The sequence below is a fragment of the Leuresthes tenuis genome, unplaced genomic scaffold (assembly GCF_036924035.1).
Source record: "Leuresthes tenuis unplaced genomic scaffold, fLeuTen1.0.hap1 SCAF_9, whole genome shotgun sequence".
Lineage (NCBI taxonomy): Eukaryota > Metazoa > Chordata > Actinopteri > Atheriniformes > Atherinopsidae > Leuresthes > Leuresthes tenuis.
The window spans coordinates 33,518,930-33,537,441 of NW_027325363.1; the positions used below are offsets into that span (position 1 = coordinate 33,518,930).

General features: G+C 38.4%; 1 protein-coding gene across 3 annotated transcripts; it reads left to right on the forward strand.

Moving 5' to 3' along the window:
- The first annotated feature begins 414 nt into the window (after nucleotides 1–414).
- LOC140314786 (vascular endothelial zinc finger 1-like) lies at nucleotides 415–16,873 on the forward strand. Of its 3 annotated transcripts, XM_072393146.1 has the most exons (7): nucleotides 415–524; nucleotides 3,108–3,853; nucleotides 7,481–7,550; nucleotides 9,998–10,166; nucleotides 11,907–11,948; nucleotides 12,547–12,612; nucleotides 12,796–16,873. In XM_072393146.1, exons 1-7 carry the CDS (start codon nucleotides 492–494, stop codon nucleotides 13,161–13,163), a joined length of 1,494 nt encoding a protein of 497 aa, XP_072249247.1. In that variant the 5' UTR covers nucleotides 415–491; the 3' UTR covers nucleotides 13,164–16,873. The 3 variants fall into 3 exon arrangements, with proteins under 3 accessions (XP_072249247.1, XP_072249248.1, XP_072249249.1); XM_072393147.1 differs by lacking the exon at nucleotides 12,547–12,612; XM_072393148.1 differs by lacking the exons at nucleotides 11,907–11,948; nucleotides 12,547–12,612.
- The last annotated feature ends 1,639 nt before the right edge of the window (nucleotides 16,874–18,512 follow it).

Here is an 18,512-nt window from a genome sequence, read left to right on the forward strand (position 1 = left end):
GTGGCTTTATGTTGCGTTCCTGTGCAACGGAGACCTAGTAGATCTGAACCCCAACTTGGAAAAATAAAGAAAACCCTAAAAGAAAACATAGCTAGGGTCAGATTTATTGTTTCCATTATATGTAGTTTTACACAAAATAATTTACACAGTAAACCCAATATATTTTCTAATTTTCATGCTATTCTCGATCTATTGAAATTATCCACAATAGCAATGTAGGATAGGAAAGTGTCAAATGTACTTTAATAAACAAATGCCCATCAGCCAAGTACAAATCAATCTGAAGGCTATCATATTTCCCTCTCTTGCATCGAACACGCTGATGTTAAAAAAACAAGTGAATTCGATTTCCAGTTCCCCAATTCTGAAGTACTTCAAATGCAGCATAAGTTCAGCGCCAGTGTTACAGGAAGTTGTGGCTGCCATGTTTAGCTGCTTTGTTGTAGATCCCTCGAAGTGAGCTTCCTGCAGATTTTAGCTGAAGTGTTGCAATGGAAACGAGCTGGAGTACGTTTTTATTTCAAGTAAGTAGCATAGTATCACGATAGTCTTGGAGTCTGCATTAATGTTTCTGAAAGGTGGTAAATCTCGTGAGTCAGATATGTTGTATCACTTTTTGGCATGAGTTAGAGTTAGCCAAGCAAAACAAAGGTGTTAGCGATAACCTGCTAAGTAGCCGCGCTGTTTGGATTCCCTTAGCAATCGGCTAGCACGCATTGTCGAACTAAAGACTTTGGCATTGTTTGGTTTACTTATCCCCCCCCTCTTGGCGTCGGCTAAATGATCTGTACTCCGAACCACGTGGTAATATGGGGATTGTGTTCACTGCCATAGAAGTTAGCAGATTTGTGAAGCCACTTTTGATGATACACGCTAGCAAAAGTATCATTAAGTGATGCTTTTGCCATTAGTTGTTTGTATGCTAAGCTAGATGGCTAAGGGATTAGCCAACTGTGGCATTTTATTAAAGCACTGCAGCAGTAGTGGCCACAACCAATTAGAACACGAAGGTAGTGATTTAGTAGTGAGTTTGAAACTAAAATATTTAGTCGATGAAGCAGGACAAATGGGAGTTCTGAGCTTTTTTTTAACCGTCATATCAAAATGAAATTACCAAAACCAACACTAAGAAAGGCTGAATTGGTTTAGAAGCCTTTCAGCTTTTCTCTTGTACACGGCCTGGTCGCAAACAAGAATATTAACCTCAGCCACGGTGGACCCGATACTTGTAGAGCGGTATATTGTATTGGAAGTTTGCCTTATTAACTGGGCCAAGGCGCATAATAGTTTGGCGCAAAAAAGTTCAGTGAAATGTTGCACCAACGAGCCAGCATCAGAATGAGTGTGTAGAGGCTTTGTAGTCTACTCTGATTATACATGGAGCTACTGCTCTAAAATGTATGTGTTAGGAGTGTATGCAGTTAAATCCTAAAGTGCTATTTGGTGGTGGAATTTCAAAACTATTATTTTCCTACAAATGATTAGTTTACCAATATGAATTTCAAATGCAGAAGCTCATTGCCGTGATTAGGGTGACTGATATGATGCTGTGATGTGCATCTGATTTAAAAAAATAAATAAAAATAATGATAAATAGTAATGATACACAAAAGCTTTCCATTCAGACTGACTTCAAGACAACATCTGTGTATTGAACTTAGTATGCTTACCTTACCTGTTCAATGAGTGTTTATGTGTGAATGGGCTTTGAATGGTCACCTAAACTAGAAAAGCGCTATGTAAGTGCTGTCCATTTTCCTTGCCTTAAAATCGACAGCAAAGCTGAGCTACCATTTGAAGCCAATGAAGACCGTACTAGTGTCTTCCTTCTATCTTGCAGTGCACAAAATGCTAATGATGCTCAGATGAGACATCACTGGTTATCGGATGATATTTGTTCTTAATAATTTGCTTGATGGACACGAAAAGCTCAACCATACAGGCAGATCTTCATAGCCTGCTGGAAATGGAGTTAAATTCGTGGCTCACTGGAAGGTTGGCGGTTCGATTCCCGCTCTCGCCACTGGTGAAACTGAGAGGTGCACTTCCTTATCACGACTGAGGTGCCCTTGAGCAAGGCCCCGTACCTGTGAATGGCCGCCTACCGCTCCAGTGTACATTATCTGTCTCTATGAATGTGTCAACAGGTGCCAACCTGGATGGGTTAAAAGCGGAGGACAAATTTCGTGTGTATGACTGACAATAAATCTAGTTTATATAGTTTGTGTGGACTATCCATTGAATCGGCTAAATGTGTAACCACAACCTAATTCTAACCCTCAAACCTTGTCGGCACAAAATTTCTGTCACCATGTTCACAGGAATTCCCCATAAGTTGGTGTACAGTCAGAATTTTCTCCCCATCATGTTAGGAAAAACTATTGTATACCCACACACAAACAAACTAAAAAGTACGCCATTTAAACAAAAAAACGTATGCTTACCTGATGTCAGCACCACAAGCAGCCGGCAGATGTCTACGGTTCACTGCACGCTGAAGTTGACTACAAGTCCTCGACTCATGATAAGTTCAACAACAAGTCGGGTTGCTTTTTTTCTTTTTTTTTTTTCTTTTTAAACACCCAAACTAAATCTTATGACACACTTTCAACATAAGATAACAGAACATGGCTAATTATGAATACAAAAAGTATTAAATGAACCATTTCTCGCACGAGACTTATTTTCCATGAATAACAAAAACTGCAAGTCACTAAAATCACTGAATCAGTTGGATGTGGTAGCATAAAGGGATGAGGGGGGACACGCAGGAGTGTGTTCCACATACACAAGAAATCGCCTCCATCGGTTGCTGCCTTCACTTTCATTATGGCCCAAAATGATGTGTTCCATGACAATGTGGAACAATTACCTTTTGGTTTAATAAGATTATGTCAAGAGTTATTTAAGTACCAATTGCAGCCATTTGTTGTTTTTTTGTTTGTTTTTATAACGTGGAGAAAAAAAATCTTTGTTTGTACCCTTTCTCCTGTCTTAACAGCAAAAATTGACACTGTTGAGCAAGCCCTCATAACCTTGCTAATTCTTGCTTTGTTTGTTTGATTAAGCATGCATATTAACCAAATTTCTTTCTTCTTTCATTACAGCAGGCCAATGAGGCATTGCATCACCAGCATAATGTAGCTGGGAACAGCCTCTTGCCTTTGCTGAATTCTGGAACAGAGCCACCTGACCAGAAACCAGTGCTGCCCATCCCCTTGGATCAGAAACCACCTGTCAGTGCTGCAGAACTCCTTAAAGACAATGTCACCAGTGCTACTGTAGCAGGAGGAGGTTCTTCAGTTGCTATCAAAAAGGAGCCTAAATCTAAGACACCCTTTATTTGTGGTTACTGCAGCAAAGCTTTCCGAGACAGCTATCACCTTCGAAGGCATGAATCCTGTCACACTGGCATTAAGATGGTTTCGCGGCCTAAAAAGACACAAATGGCCCCTACCATGGTGCCACTCATATCCACTGTAACTCGTGAGAGCAATGGAAATGCTTCATACATTACTTCTGTGGCAGGCTTACCAACTGCAGCCACAACGTCAACATCCACAGGTACAAGCATAATGACTCCAGTACAACACCAGCATCAACAGAGTGTCCCTAAGAAGCCCCCCAAGCCAGTAAAAAAGAATCATGGCTGTGACATGTGTGGTAAGGCCTTTAGAGATGTTTACCATCTCAATCGCCACAAACTGTCCCACTCTGATGAGAAGCCGTTTGAGTGTCCCATCTGCCAGCAGAGGTTCAAGAGGAAGGATCGCATGACATATCATGTTCGCTCCCATGATGGAGGAGTTCACAAGCCTTACATCTGCTCTGTGTGTGGGAAGGGCTTCTCTAGGTATGTGGCCTTCATTACTACATATAAACAGGGTTGTTAAACTGGACACGATACTGAGGCACATGCAGCATCTGTTTTTCACATCTCCGTGTGGGCTGTGAATTTTGTAATAAAGGCTCAAAATGCATAAAAAATACCGTAAGGAAGGAAGGGTGAAGAACTGTCATTTTCCAAAACTTTATCAGGTTGTCCAATGTTAGGATGTGAATTTTAAGGTCATTGTCACATGTCTGACTGCATTTTAGCTAAGTGTTTAATATTTGTTTATTTATGCATTTATTAACATTTTGGTTTGTTATTAATGTTTTTACACTAATAATTGAGTGATTCCATACTTTTTCACTCTACTTAATCCAGAAAACAATGCCAGAAAAACTTCCTTTTTTTAAATTAAAAGCGTGTTTCATAAAGCCAGAGTATTCAGCAGCTAAAAGGAAATGTCTTGTCATTGTTTTATTTTTTTTATTCTTTTTTTTTTTTTTTTTTTACTGAATAAACGTTCTCATTTCAAACAAACATTTCCACAATTTTTGGCAGGATTTGTACATTTTCCTTTCATTAAACAACATAAGTCCGGTCAAGCAAATTCTGACTGCATGTTAACCAGTGGTCACAGATTGTGCAGCAGCTGTGCTGTCTGAATTCCCTACCGGTGCTTTGATATCCACTGTATTCGCATGCAAAACTGTCTCTTAGAAAGATAATTGACATTTCATCCCACTCAGTTGAATGTGCTGCTACAACACTGAACAGGGTAGGTAGGAAAATATTCAAGGAAGTTTTGCTGCCTGTTCTGGAAACCATCAACAAAAAATGGCCGCGTTTCCCAGATTCATTAAGAAGCTCTTAGCACTAAGAGCACTAACTTATACCGCTCCCAATAGCAATAGGGGAAACGCAGCCAATAGCTGTAGTTAATATAGTGTTTACCAAAAATGTACTATGTTGAGATGGTGACCAGAGATTGTGACTGAGTCTGCAGCTCATCAAGTATGATTTTTAAAACACTGAATCTGCTTTACAGAAAAAAATGGGTTTTCTTGTGCCACATCAAGCAGTACCAGTATTCACAGTACTGTCTAATAACTTTCAGCCCATAGCCTCCCATTCTTGTCCTGCTCTCTTCGATCTAGTTTAGAATTTACAGGAAAATCAGTGACTGCAAGCTAGTACATGAAGCAATGCAGTGAGTAAAAACAAGAACACGTCCTTCTTTGACAGTGGTATGTTGTTCTTTTCTTGAAAGGCATTCACTGGTCCATGCCAAGCTTGTGTCTGGGTAATTTGGTCAAACAGTTGTCTTTTGGTTTTCTTGTCCACATTATTCACCTTATTCTAAAAAGGCATGGCATTTGCCTGCTTGGTTCACTACTAAATTGCTTTATGATTTAATGCATTTTTAGGACAATGAAGGCTCAAAAGATAGCAGTTTTAATATGCAATCAGTCTAGTATTTTCAGTAAGTATAGCCAGTTTGTTAGCACTGGCAGACTTGTCTTTGCCCAAAATACTTGTACATGTACGGAAGAATTAGAGCTGAATAAGAGTCCTATACACCAAGTCGACAATCATCTGAAACAGCAATGAACATCTATCCCTTTTATACTTAAGGTTTGTTACACTTTGGCTATGTTCACACTTAATGCTTTTTTTTTATTATTATTTTTGTTGTTTTTTGCGTGGTTGTTAACATCATAATTTAATTGCAACCACCATCAGACGACAGTATGAACAGTCTACGGCTCTGAAGTGACCTGCATACACAGAAGAAGCATGGCGTCAGAGGCGCCATCTACACTGTGTTTACAGAAGTAAATATAGATGCTACACATGTCAGCGTGTGTTGTACCAACTCTGAAGTTGTCGTGCAATCGGAGCGACAAACGGAGCATTTGATGAAATGCGACTTGACCGTTCTATCCAAATTAGGACCACAAGTGAAAGTGACCCGGGTCCGATTTTGGGAGAAAATGGATTTATGATGTGTGCAGACTATCATAAATCCGCCTGGTCAGCTTTGTTTTTTTTAATTATTTTTTTTATCCCAGACTATTCAATGTTTAATCTGCATTGGTGAGAGAGCTCATTCTGATTGGCATTTCAAATGAGTGCACAAGAAGTAAGTCAGCAGGGGTGACAGAAAGCAAATCGTAAATAATCATGACGGGCACAATCTCTACTAATGTGTGGAATGAAGAATCTGAAAACCAACAGATGATGAGTCAGGAGGGACTTGTTATATATGACATTACTGCTATGTCTGTATATATGCCTGTATAAAGTTCTACCAGCTCCCCACTGCACTGCAAGAGTTTTTTGTTTGCCCGAAAGCGGGGACCGTAATAAAAGCACCACAGCAGGGCACGGCAGATTCTTCACATCGGTTTGGTGTCTAAGGGCCACAGCAGCATGTCGTAGTCTCTTGCTGTCTTTTTTTTCGTACCGTTTCATTCGTCTCATGTACTGAGCAGCATGCTGGATAGCTCGCTGCCTCGGCTGCTGGTCTTACTGGGCAGCTTCTTGTGAAAAAGCAGTGGGGTTTGAAGTGAAAACAGAAGACTGCATAAATTTGGTGTTGCTCCATTGTTTGTTTTTGTTGTAAACAAGCTGGCCAATGGGGATGGATTCCCGGTCCTGGTAAGAGGCAGGTTTTCTTCTTCCTCATGCGTTTTTCCTTCCTGGTTATTTGGGGCAGTTTGGGGTGGTATCGACCCAAACGAGCAGCTGTTGTAACTGTGTGACAATATTCAGGTGGTTTGGTCAACAGGTGTTCAGGTGTGAAAGTACTCTAAGAGTGCCAACACTTATAGCAGATTCAACAAGCTTGCTACATTTCCCATTGCAGTATTGTATATGCATTGGAGTGGAAAGCTTAAGAAAAACTGTATTAGACAAGCAACATGATTATCATCAGCAGCATTTTCCATGCCAGTGCACAGAGTGGTACGGTATACACAAATGCAGTGAATACTGGACAACACGTACTGCAACGAAGTTGAACAGCTAAGCTATAATTGAGACCAAAGAGATTAGTATCCCATTACTAAGTAATAAGTACTTGACTTAATGTAATAGGCAATGAGATCTGCCAAAATACTTATTCCAGTCATTGGAGAAATGCTGACTCATGGTTCCAGTTATCAGGAAGCATTATCCTACTAGTCCATCTGTGATTTAGAAGTTACAAGTGGTTCACAATGATGCTTGTGTATTCACTATAAACTAAAAGTAGTTGTGTGTATTTTTTATTTCATATCATTATAATCGGGAGATAAAAACTCTTGAGATATGAAATCTCAAAGAATGTCCTGGCCAAGATAGGCAGCTGCTCAGATAAGCAGCATTACACATACACTGAACACAAAATAAAATGGAGATGTAGATATTTTGGGGTCTGACATCAATTCGCTGATTGTTTAGTAAATGGATGTATTGCCAACAATACATATTTGAATTTGAGGGACAAAAAAAAAAGAGGAAATCTACTCTGCTCCTACATGTTTTCTCAAAGTTGATGCAGTGTGCTTAATGCATCCTGATGATCAATGTCATGATTGAAATGAGTAATATTTTCTGCATCATAACCCAGTATTAATCTGGATGTCTTGTATTCATCTCACCCTGCAGACCTGATCACCTAAGCTGTCATGTCAAACATGTCCATTCCTCAGAGAGGCCATTTAAGTGCCAAGTAACGGTAAGAGTCATAACTGGGTCACCTTTCTGCTTTAGTTGTATTCATATTCTAACTTTAGGCTTGTGTTGTATGTCTGCAGCAACATCTGCACAGTACAGAGCTAATTTCAGTTGAGATGAGTTCATTGGGCCTCATGCAAGAACCACTCGTACAGACAGATTTGTTCTTAAATCATGTGTACGAGTGATTTAAGAGAACTTGTGCATTCACCAATTTGTTCGTATTTTGAGTTTTCTTTCAGGTACGAACAGAATTTCCGAGTGATCCAGACCTATCTTAGAAGTTGTGTAAAATAGTCTGCTGTTATTTGAATCAAGTTTGCTTGACTAACGGATTGTATATTAAATTACTTTGAAGATATCATAGATAAATATATACATTATAGCCCATAATTATGTTGACATTATTCTGTTTGACTTACATGATGCACTAATTGAAGGTTAACTTGACTCTGTACATAACAAGGTCAATTGGAAGTGTAACCAGCAGCTGACTTGCTACTTTTGGATGCCTTAGCACGTCAGGCTCTTGGAAGAGAGCGTGTGTTCCGAGACGTATAGATATGCTTGCGGAGACAGACCAATGGCTGACACCGCGATTTAGATTGCCAAGGTGCAAATATGCAGCTTGCCAGAGCCACAACTCCAGAGAGAAACACGCCAATTAAACCCAATTCCACCACACGCCCAGGTCCTCGCCATTCTGGATTTTTGGCCACAGGAACCTTTCAGAGGGAGATTGGAGACAGGGGTGTGTCCCAGTCGTCTGTGAGTTGTGCGCTCCCAGTTTATCACCCATGGAACATCAAATTCCCAAACACCGCTGTCAAACAAGTACAAATTAAGAGGGACTTTCATGCCTTGGCTGGACTGCCAAACTGCACACATCAAAGCACCCATTCCGTTGTGGAGCGCAATTGAAGGTCAGGTGGATGTGTCTCAATACAGTGGGGGGCAAACTGCTTTATAGCCCAGAGAAGGCATGCCAGATTATTCTGGCATGCTGCGTTTTGCACAATATTGCCATGAATGAGGGTCTCCCACTACCAGAACCAGCCCAGGCAGACATGCCAGAAGACCCCCCCGTCATGGACCGCCCCATCAAAGTACCATCATGATGAGACAGCAACTGATTGCTCGGCTTTAGTTGCAGTCATCGAGCGCCTGCCCATGGCGAGACGTTTTTGTTTGTTTTTTTTTAAGGCCATTTTCATATCAAACCATTTCTTCTTTATTTCGGTGACATTACGAACTACAGGTAACACGGAATTATCAGCACTCGTAATTGCTTCTGATTTCTTCGCTTTAGCAGGTCCCGTAATTCCACTGATTTTCCTTTTTGCTTCTCTGAAAGTAAAACTTCAGTCTCAGAGCCTGTAAAGTTGTTCTTTGACTTCCTGGTGCAGTAGAGAGGAAGCATAGCCTTATGTGGTATTATTTAGGGCGTGGAATATGCAAATTAACTATCCTCGTGCACATGCACTTAGATGCGCACGGGTGGCATTCATCATTTACACACTTTTTGCGAAGTTAAGAGCGTTTGCTGAATCTGACGTGGCGTGTTCGTACGAGACCTTTCCAAAAAAATAAATAAATAATTTTAAAAAGTGTGAAAAATTTAGAATAAGAATACGAACATGTTCTTGCATGAGGCCCAATGTGCCTTAAAACACAATGAGCTCTTGTAGCCAAGTCTTACCGGATGTTGTAGCAGAACATCAATTTCATGATTCTTTATTCCTTATTCCTTTGAGCTGTAAACAAACCCATTTAGGACAGTACTACAACATGAGATTTAAAATTGCTCTTCACTTGGGTGCTTGGTGGTTGAATGGTTAAAGCACATACCATGTTAGCGGCGCCAATTTCACTGAATTGCACTCAGTCATGCCAACATTGCACCAGACGGAAGTACTGGTGGACAGAGTGAAACCAAGTGAAGTCTGTAAAGCCTTTTTTGTACTGCTCTAAAAAACCCACCAATATCTGGTAACATCTGGCTCTTGAGTACAATGGGAAAGTGTTAAATTGGCATCAATTGACTTTACCATAGATGCAGGTTTTAATCTGCTCCAGCTTGGCCCCACATCAGTGAGAACACGACCTGGGTGTACTCTACTTTAGAGTGGGTGCAAGTCACATTTTCTATACAGAATTTTTTTTTATTAATTTTCTTAGTGAACTGTTTCTTTTGCAGTTACAGCCATCTGCACCCTCTGTGGTGCTACAGCACCCCCCAACACCCCCTACTCCTATCGTCTCTGGTCCTGTTTTAAAGAACAGTGATCTATTAAAGTCTGATGTTCCCAGTACATGTTTATGGAAGTGTGTCGTGCATTAACAAAAGAGATTTCTAAATGCCTCACAAACATCTGGATGAATCTGTGGCATAAAGTTAGGTCCAAGTCACCACAAGACGCATGTTCATTCATTGGTTGTCTTTCTCAGGCATGTACCTCTGCCTTTGCCACCAAAGATCGTCTGCGCTCCCACATGATCAGGCATGAGGGCAAAGTGACCTGCAACATCTGTGGCAAAATGTTAAGTGCTGCCTACATCACAAGTCACCTTAAGACACATGGCCAGACCAGCTTCAGTAACCCATGCAACAATAAAGGTAGGTCACAATCAAATTTTCATCTCATAATGTACCTTTGATCAAGTTTTCATCTGCAATGTAGTAATAGTGACAATGGTGAGAAAAATGCTTCATCCGCATGTGTAACCTTGCTTAGTGTGTTGAAATCACAAGATGCATTGTTAATTTCCATATTTTTTCTTACTCACTGATGGCTAAACTCTCAACAAGCCAGAGCCCATATTTTCTTAAGACAAATTTGCTTGTGGTATCAAATGTGAGTGTCCAGTTCCACAGGTGGCATCGTGAAACAGCATCCATCTGCAAATGCAGGTGCATCCAGCTAATTTTAGTCATGACCAAAACGGTCTACCAGGACCAGTGTCAATCAGCGAAGAGTCGTAAAACTGTCAGGCCTCGAGATAATTAGGGGCCAGCACCAGGAGTTCAGCTTGTGTTCTTTGTTGTTACAACATAGGACATAAGCAATAACCTAATTACATGTTGGCTTGGATCAAAATAGACAGTTTTATCGGTCTCCTTTGCTAAATAAACTCTTCCATGAGTGTAATAAGACTTTCAATCTTTAAATCTTTAAATCAAATTTGTGATAGTTTTCGACAGTACACATAAATGAGAAAGAGTAATTAACCTCTTAGAACCTCCACAGTGGAGCCTGGTTTATCTGTCTGTAGGACCTCTATTAGCTGTACACTCCACAGACCTGGACTTTACAGAGGAGTGGCCAGAAAAAGGCCTTTGCCTACAGAAAAATAAAGAAAGCTTGTTTAGAGAGCACCAAAAGGCATGTGGAAGACTCCCTAAATATATGTAAGAAGCTCCTCTATTCAGATGAGACTAAAATGGAACTTTCTGGCTTCCCCAGTGGCTCTACAAAGCACTGACTTTGGAAGGATGAAAAGTTATCCATGCTCAAGTTCTGTTTTATTGTTTCTTTGCTCATTTGTTTTTAATAAAATGTCGTGCTCACTTCACAGTAACAAAGATCTTCAAAGCTGTCATGTTGCATAACAGCCCAAAAATTCAGAATTACTTCCTGGTTGTAAGGCAACAAAATAGAAGGGAGTGAAGCCACTGGATGTATCAGGCGTGTAGAAATTCACTATGTGCCTACCACTGAGATAGGCTCACAATAATTTTATGCATGTTAGATATTGTGAGTACTTCTTTAAATTCTTTATGTATATATTTTAATTTGGAAGTACTGAAAGTAAACCAGAGTACTAGTTTAGAGGGGGAGTTTTTGTTCTATTCCTGGCAAGTTTCGCATTAAAACCTAATGTGGCCTTTAAAAGAATATTTAAAATAGTTTGAAAAAACCTTCTGAAGCCTGAGTGCTCACTGAAAGAGTTTATAGAATTATACATGTTTACTAAAATCTAGTCACAAAATCAGTTTGAGAGTTTGAACCTCTATAATCAATTCCAAATTGTTGCCATTTCCCTTATATCCTATATTTTTCAATATATAGATGACCTCATGATTCACAAGGCTTATAGCAGAGATGCATAATAATGCCTTGTGTAATGTTAAAGGCACACAGGTGTCATTCAGTCTTAATGGGTTAAAACTGCAGGTATGGTGTTCTGAGTTTGCTGTCAATGAAAGTTAAGTTAATAAATGTGAGTCAACACAGTGTAGCCTTTGTTAAAATGTTATTACCACACCCCCACATCCAGACAACCTGACCAAGTGTTCAGGTTTACTCCAACATGATAGTGCTTATGTAATCACATATGTGTCTGTATTTCTGAATAGGCATAAGTGACTGGCAGTGGAACCACTCAGGGCCACAAAAAGGTAAACCTGTAGCAAGTAGCACAAACCTGTAAAAACTTGATTTCAGCCTCTGGAAACATAGTGTTCTTCTTCTTGTACTATGTTACTCTAAGTTCAAAGGCATTTTCCTCTAATGGCTAGTCCACTTTGGGTTCTTTTAGTTTGAGGATCTGCTAACGTTAAGCAAAGGTTAATATTCATGAAGCAGGATCAGTAGATTATGTGAATTATCCACAAACTGGGCATGTATACTTAGGCTCGATGCACACTACCTCGCTTGTCCACCAAGGGTCATTTTCCTTACCCAACTATTCAAATTGTTACTTTCTGTTACTTTAAACAGACTGATTAATTGGCTTTTCAAAACACCAGTCAAATAGCTCTTTTATAAGATTGGTTCAGAAATGACCCAGCAGCAAACTGATAATCTGCCAGTGGGGTAGAAAAGAAGCAAATAAACCTGAGTTTATCTGGGATGGAGAAGTTGTAAGTCCAACCTTCAATATAAACAGAACATAAGATGTCATTAGTGATGTGCTACTGTTTTAAAATGAAAGTTTTGAGTTAGCCAATTTAGCTGGTTAGTCTATTGATCCTGCTTTTTGAATTTACCCCTCAGGTGAGTTGACGGTAGGAGAGATTTTAAATAACTCCTTCCAAGTCCTAATTGACAACTCTCACAAAGGTAGGTTTCTTCAACAATATTACCACAGTAAACAATATGTATGAATAATTTACTGACATTTTCAATCACCCAGTTTACACAGCAAGAGCTGAGGAGGCTACTGGCTTTCCGTGTAGAAGAGGGATACAATGTTACTTCAGTTTTGCTCTACACATTTGGTCTTTTTTCTTCTTTTTCTTTCAGATGCCAATAATGTTCATAACAACTCAGCCACAAGGACGTCAGTCACAGACTCTGCTGCCATCACTTCAGCCATGAACCGTGGTGGCAATACCAGCAATTCTGTTACCATCACTGCTCAGATGAACATTTCTACCAGCACAGTCAACATCACATCACCAGTCAATCTGCAGCACCCTGTCACCATCACTGGCCCTGTGAACCTGGCCTCTGTCAACATCCCTACGACAGCTCACATGAATATCGCCCACCCGGTAGCTATTAGCACTCCCATGACCATGAATATTACTGGGCCACTCAACATTGCCATGAGGCCCATGGAAAGCATGCCTTTTCTATCTCAGGTTCTACCATCTTCCTCTCATTGGTAGAGCTTTATTATCTCATGTAATAGCTAGTAATGTTTTAACTGCCTAATAGCAGATGGTGTCATCAGATCTTAGTGAAATGTCCCTCTGAATGGGTTGAACATGTGAAGTGGTTAGTAAGTATAGTGTAATACAACCACATTTTGCAGAATAGTTTGACAGTTATGAATTGAACTTTTATATATAGTAGGTGAATGTGTCAAATGCACAACAGCAGCAACAAGAGCATCAACCCCTTCTAACACCATCATCATATGCACTAATTGAGTTTCTGAAAGCAGAGCACTCTGAACTCCGCTGCTTGGCCAAAAAAAAAATCTCGCCCTCGATTATGGCACTCATTTGTCATGGCATCGTTTCGATAAGCTTAGGCAGTGTTACAGCATTCATTTCCTTCCAGAGTTGCTCTCCCCCAAGATCTTATATAGAGACTTGGATCCCTGCAGTCTTCTCCAGCACATCCCAAAGAGTTTAGAATAAAGGGCAATTCTAACATTTACAGCTTCTACAAATTTATTCCCGTTTCACTTTTTATTTATCTTTTGTTTAAGGCTTTTAAAACCTGAGTGTTTTATTTTACCATGACATATAGTTGACTGCGAGCCGTGGGCAAGCATTATATGCTATAGGGAGGAGAACCCAAGTAGAGTATTTTAATTTCTGTTCTGCCACTGAAGGGCATTGTTGGTCTTGTAAAAATGACCAGTTATAGGACTTTTACAATATTTGACCTAATAGGTTGATATGTGACAACTTATTACAATGAAGGCATTGTGTAACAGCTCCTTAGATGGACATCTATTGTTGGAGTTGTTCTTATGTGCATCCTCTTAAAGAAAATAATATTTTAGTTTTTTCCTTCTTGTTATTTTTCTGCATTAATCAGTATAGAACATTTGACGTATTTTACAGCCACCTTAGCAAAAAAGAAAGAAAGTTCCGTTTTTAGGGAGACGTTTCATCTTCACCTCATGTGTGTTTTAAAGTTGCCAGAAACGAGTCACGTGTCACTGCCGGACAAACTCATCTCATAGTTAAACTTCTATCAGAACATAACTGTTTGAGATATCGAGAAGAGAAACTATCTCCCCTAAGTTTTCTTTTAGAATATTAGAATTGTATCAAGATTTTCTGTCATTTGTGAGTGTGTTTGACATTAGAGAAGCCTGAAAAGTAACTTCTGTAGTTGCTTCAGTTGATTGACTCAAGCAGGTATAAAGCCCCATCACTGTCAGTTAGACTCAGGAAGGTTAGTAAGAATAGTCCATTAAAGATGTTCCACATTTTTTTGTAAATGTGAAATGCTGTTTTATTGCCTTTACCTGTGTGTGAGCGCACACTCCTTGCTTACCAGAGGCTAGCAATGCAAGAACTGTTACCATAGGTACGGCCATCCATCTTGGAGAGGACAGAAAAATAGACAAAGATATGATGGCCTTAGATTTTAGTCTTTTTGTTATCGACTCACACAGTCTCGTACAAAGGCCAATAAACTGTTGACCCTTCAAACAAGTACAGTGTGGGATGCTACATCTTAAATATTGTGCCACCATGTCTCCATGAGGAAATGATCCACCTTAAAGAAAATAATGCACTCCAGCTTTAATAAACCATTCTTTTTTATATGGCTTGTGTTTATCTGCATAATGTAGATAATGCACACACAACTTTATTTATCTATTTATTTTTTTTTACATGGGCTTCTTTAACATTTGTGATTTTATGCATTCATAAGTATGGATAATAATATTCATGGATAGTTTAAAAAGGCCCCAGCTAATAGTGACCTCTGTCCTCTAACAAATATGCCTCGAGTGAGCGGTGCAGCAACTTTGTCCCCTCTCGCCGCTTCTGTACTTACACACAGGACACTTCTGCACAGTGAAGGTGCAGTCCTGCCTTAAACTGAATATGTGAAGATGTCTTCCACACATGTTGATTTAATTTAGTTAATTATGTGTCTTCTGAAGGTATTTGTCAGCACCAGATCTTAATTTAGTGCTTCATAGCAAAGGAGATGACTCCACACACCAATCTGCCATAGCAGCAGAACCACTGAGGGCTGAAAACATATTCTACAGTGTAATGTCCTGATAATCCTATGGATGTTACTTTGACTCTTGCCACTTACCGAACCATTTTTTTTCAGACCGATCACACCTCTTCCGATGGCAATAGCACGCTTATACAGTAGCAGCCTCGTACAGCGGGTCCTTGGTAAATAATGTCTGGTACCCGACCCTGCAGGACACGCTCAGATGTTCTGTGTCCATGCCCTGACTGCACAGAGCTTTTGGCATCCTGAGGAGGACCTACTTGGACATAATTTTTTGGCTGATGTGAAGTGTATGCACACATTACTTAAGTTTTTTAAAAAAAATTTATTATTTTTGTTTGTTTTCCCTTCTTCAATCATCTTTGATTTAACTTCACTAATTTGGGCTGTTTGTCGTGGGTCCATTTTTAATTTAATGCATCAAAATCTGAATACTTTCAAAAGGCGCACTGTGAGTAGATGTGTGATGCACTTTTCATGACCAACCCAAAGTACAATGACCGATTCAAGTAGTAGTCTCCTTTTAGAACTCAGCCTCAACAGTTCCTGCACCAGGCTGGCACTTCGTGTCTTTCTAAATTTGAAGCCTGTTTGTAGTTTAGGGCCCATTTTCAGTGCAGAAACTTTTGAAGCACTTGCAGTAATGTTTAGAATGTGAACACTACAGTAGTTACAGGGGCATTTAAACTAGTATGGAATGAGACAATGAATGCTGCAACTTTTATAGTTCACGTAGCACATCTGTTTTGTTAGTAAGATGTGTGGGCTTTTAAGGTAATTGTGTGCATACCAACATTGGCTTTCTTTGAAATGTGTCTCCCATCTCTTGTCAAAAGAGACTTTTCTATTACATGTGGAAGACTGAGCTGGTCCTGCGTAGCTTTGAATTCAAAGTCTCTGGCCTTCGGTTAATGGTAGCTGAATTCAAACAAAACACTAAAATAGGATTAAAGGAAGTGTGTTTGGCATTATTTATCCTTGTCTAGTGGCTGTAAACGAGTGTGCCTGAAACACTTTTCAGGACACTTCTGTACATTGATGCTTCTTCTTAATGGGCTGATAATGGTAGTCTTGTGAAGGATGCCTTCATCTGTTTAGACGACTGAGAGCACAGGTGTGGCAAACACTCCACAATCACTAGCTTTTGAAAATAAAGCTATTTATAGTGTTATATTTTCTACTTTGAAACAAGTGTTTCAATGTTTTTAATCTTCATTTTAACAAGCTGTTGTATCAGTGATATTTTACCACATAGTATCATTTTATTTGACTCCAACCAAATGTGAAAAAGCAAACATTTGTTTGGCCAAATGATTTAAAAAAACTTCTGCTTTGGGAGAAGTTTGTAAGATGAATTTGGCATGTGTGAAAGCAAATGAATGTATATCTTTGTGCAAACCATTTAGTTAAGAGGACATGTTATGTTACACATGCAAGACTTAAATAACCTTTTTATAAATCTTTTTGTATTTAGAACATTAACATTGGTAATTTTTGTACATAAGAAGGTTAGGCTTTCTGATTAGCAGAAAGGTGAAACATTCCTACATTTTTTTTAAAAATGTATGTCTATAGAAAATAATTATGAATACATGGCCTGTGTTTTATGTGCCTTTCATTTGGGTTTGTCAAAATAAAGGAAAACAATGAAACCTGATTGCGGAGTGTCCGTACTGAGTCCTACAGATGAAAGACAAAACTGAACCTCACTGCATGTACAGCACACACCGAGGTCAGCACAGATGCTCCTTTCAGTTGGCTTTTTTGTTTAAGGATTATTGTAGTCCTCGTTGTGTTTTAAAGTGTCGGTGTTGTATTCACTAACTCATAGTTGGCTGACTTACAATGGAAGATTCTCTGTAAATTTACTGATTTACAAGGATTTGGTGGGGGTTTGTGCCAAATAATCATTTAAATCTGAGCTTTCATTGAGACTGTTCTCAAATACGGGGTTTTTAGTTAAAAATACAGTTTCGATGAAAGCTCAGATTCAGTTTTTAGTTAAATGTTTAAATGAGAGCTCAGATTTAGAGTTTTTAGTTAAAAAATGTTTAAATGAGAGCTCAGATTTAGAGTTTTTAGTTAAAAAATGTTTAAATGAGAGCTCAGATTTAGAGTTTTTAGTTAAAAAATGTTTAAATGAGAGCTCAGATTTAGAGTTTTTAGTTAAAAAATGTTTAAATGAGAGCTCAGATTTAGAGTTTTTAGTTAAAAAATGTTTAAATGAGAGCTCAGATTTAGAGTTTTTAGTTAAAAAATGTTTAAATGAGAGCTCAGATTTAGAGTTTTTAGTTAAAAAATGTTTAAATGAGAGCTCAGATTTAGAGTTTTTAGTTAAAAAATGTTTAAATGAGAGCTCAGATTTAGAGTTTTTAGTTAAAAAATGTTTAAATGAGAGCTCAGATTTAGAGTTTTTAGTTAAAAAATGTTTAAATGAGAGCTCAGATTTAGAGTTTTTAGTTAAAAAATGTTTAAATGAGAGCTCAGATTTAGAGTTTTTAGTTAAAAAATGTTTAAATGAGAGCTCAGATTTAGAGTTTTTAGTTAAAAAATGTTTAAATGAGAGCTCAGATTTAGAGTTTTTAGTTAAAAAATGTTTAAATGAGAGCTCAGATTTAGAGTTTTTAGTTAAAAAATGTTTAAATGAGAGCTCAGATTTAGAGTTTTTAGTTAAAAAATGTTTAAATGAGAGCTCAGATTTAGAGTTTTTAGTTAAAAAATGTTTAAATGAGAGCTCAGATTTAGAGTTTTTAGTTAAAAAATGTTTAAATGAGAGCTCAGATTTAGAGTTTTTAGTTAAAAAATGTTTAAATGAGAGCTCAGATTTAGAGTTTTTAGTTAAAAAATGTTTAAATGAGAGCTCAGATTTAGAGTTTTTAGTTAAAAAATGTTTAAATGAGAGCTCAGATTTAGAGTTTTTAGTTAAAAAATGTTTAAATGAGAGCTCAGATTTAGAGTTTTTAGTTCAAAACAGTTGAAATGAAAGCTCAGATTCAGAGTTTTTAGTTCAAAAAATGTTTAAATGAGAGCTCAGATTTAGAGTTTTTAGTTCAAAACGGTTGAAATGAAAGCTCAGATTCAGAGTTTTTAGCACAAAAATGTTTCAATGAAAGCTCAGATTCAGAGTTTTTAGCTCAAAAATGTTTAAATGAGAGCTCAGATTTAGTTTTTAGTTCAAAACAGTTGAAATGAGAGCTCAGATTCAGAGTTTTTAGTTAAAAAATGTTTAAATGAGAGCTCAGATTCAGAGTTTTTAGTTCAAAACGGTTGAAATGAAAGCTCAGATTCAGAGTTTT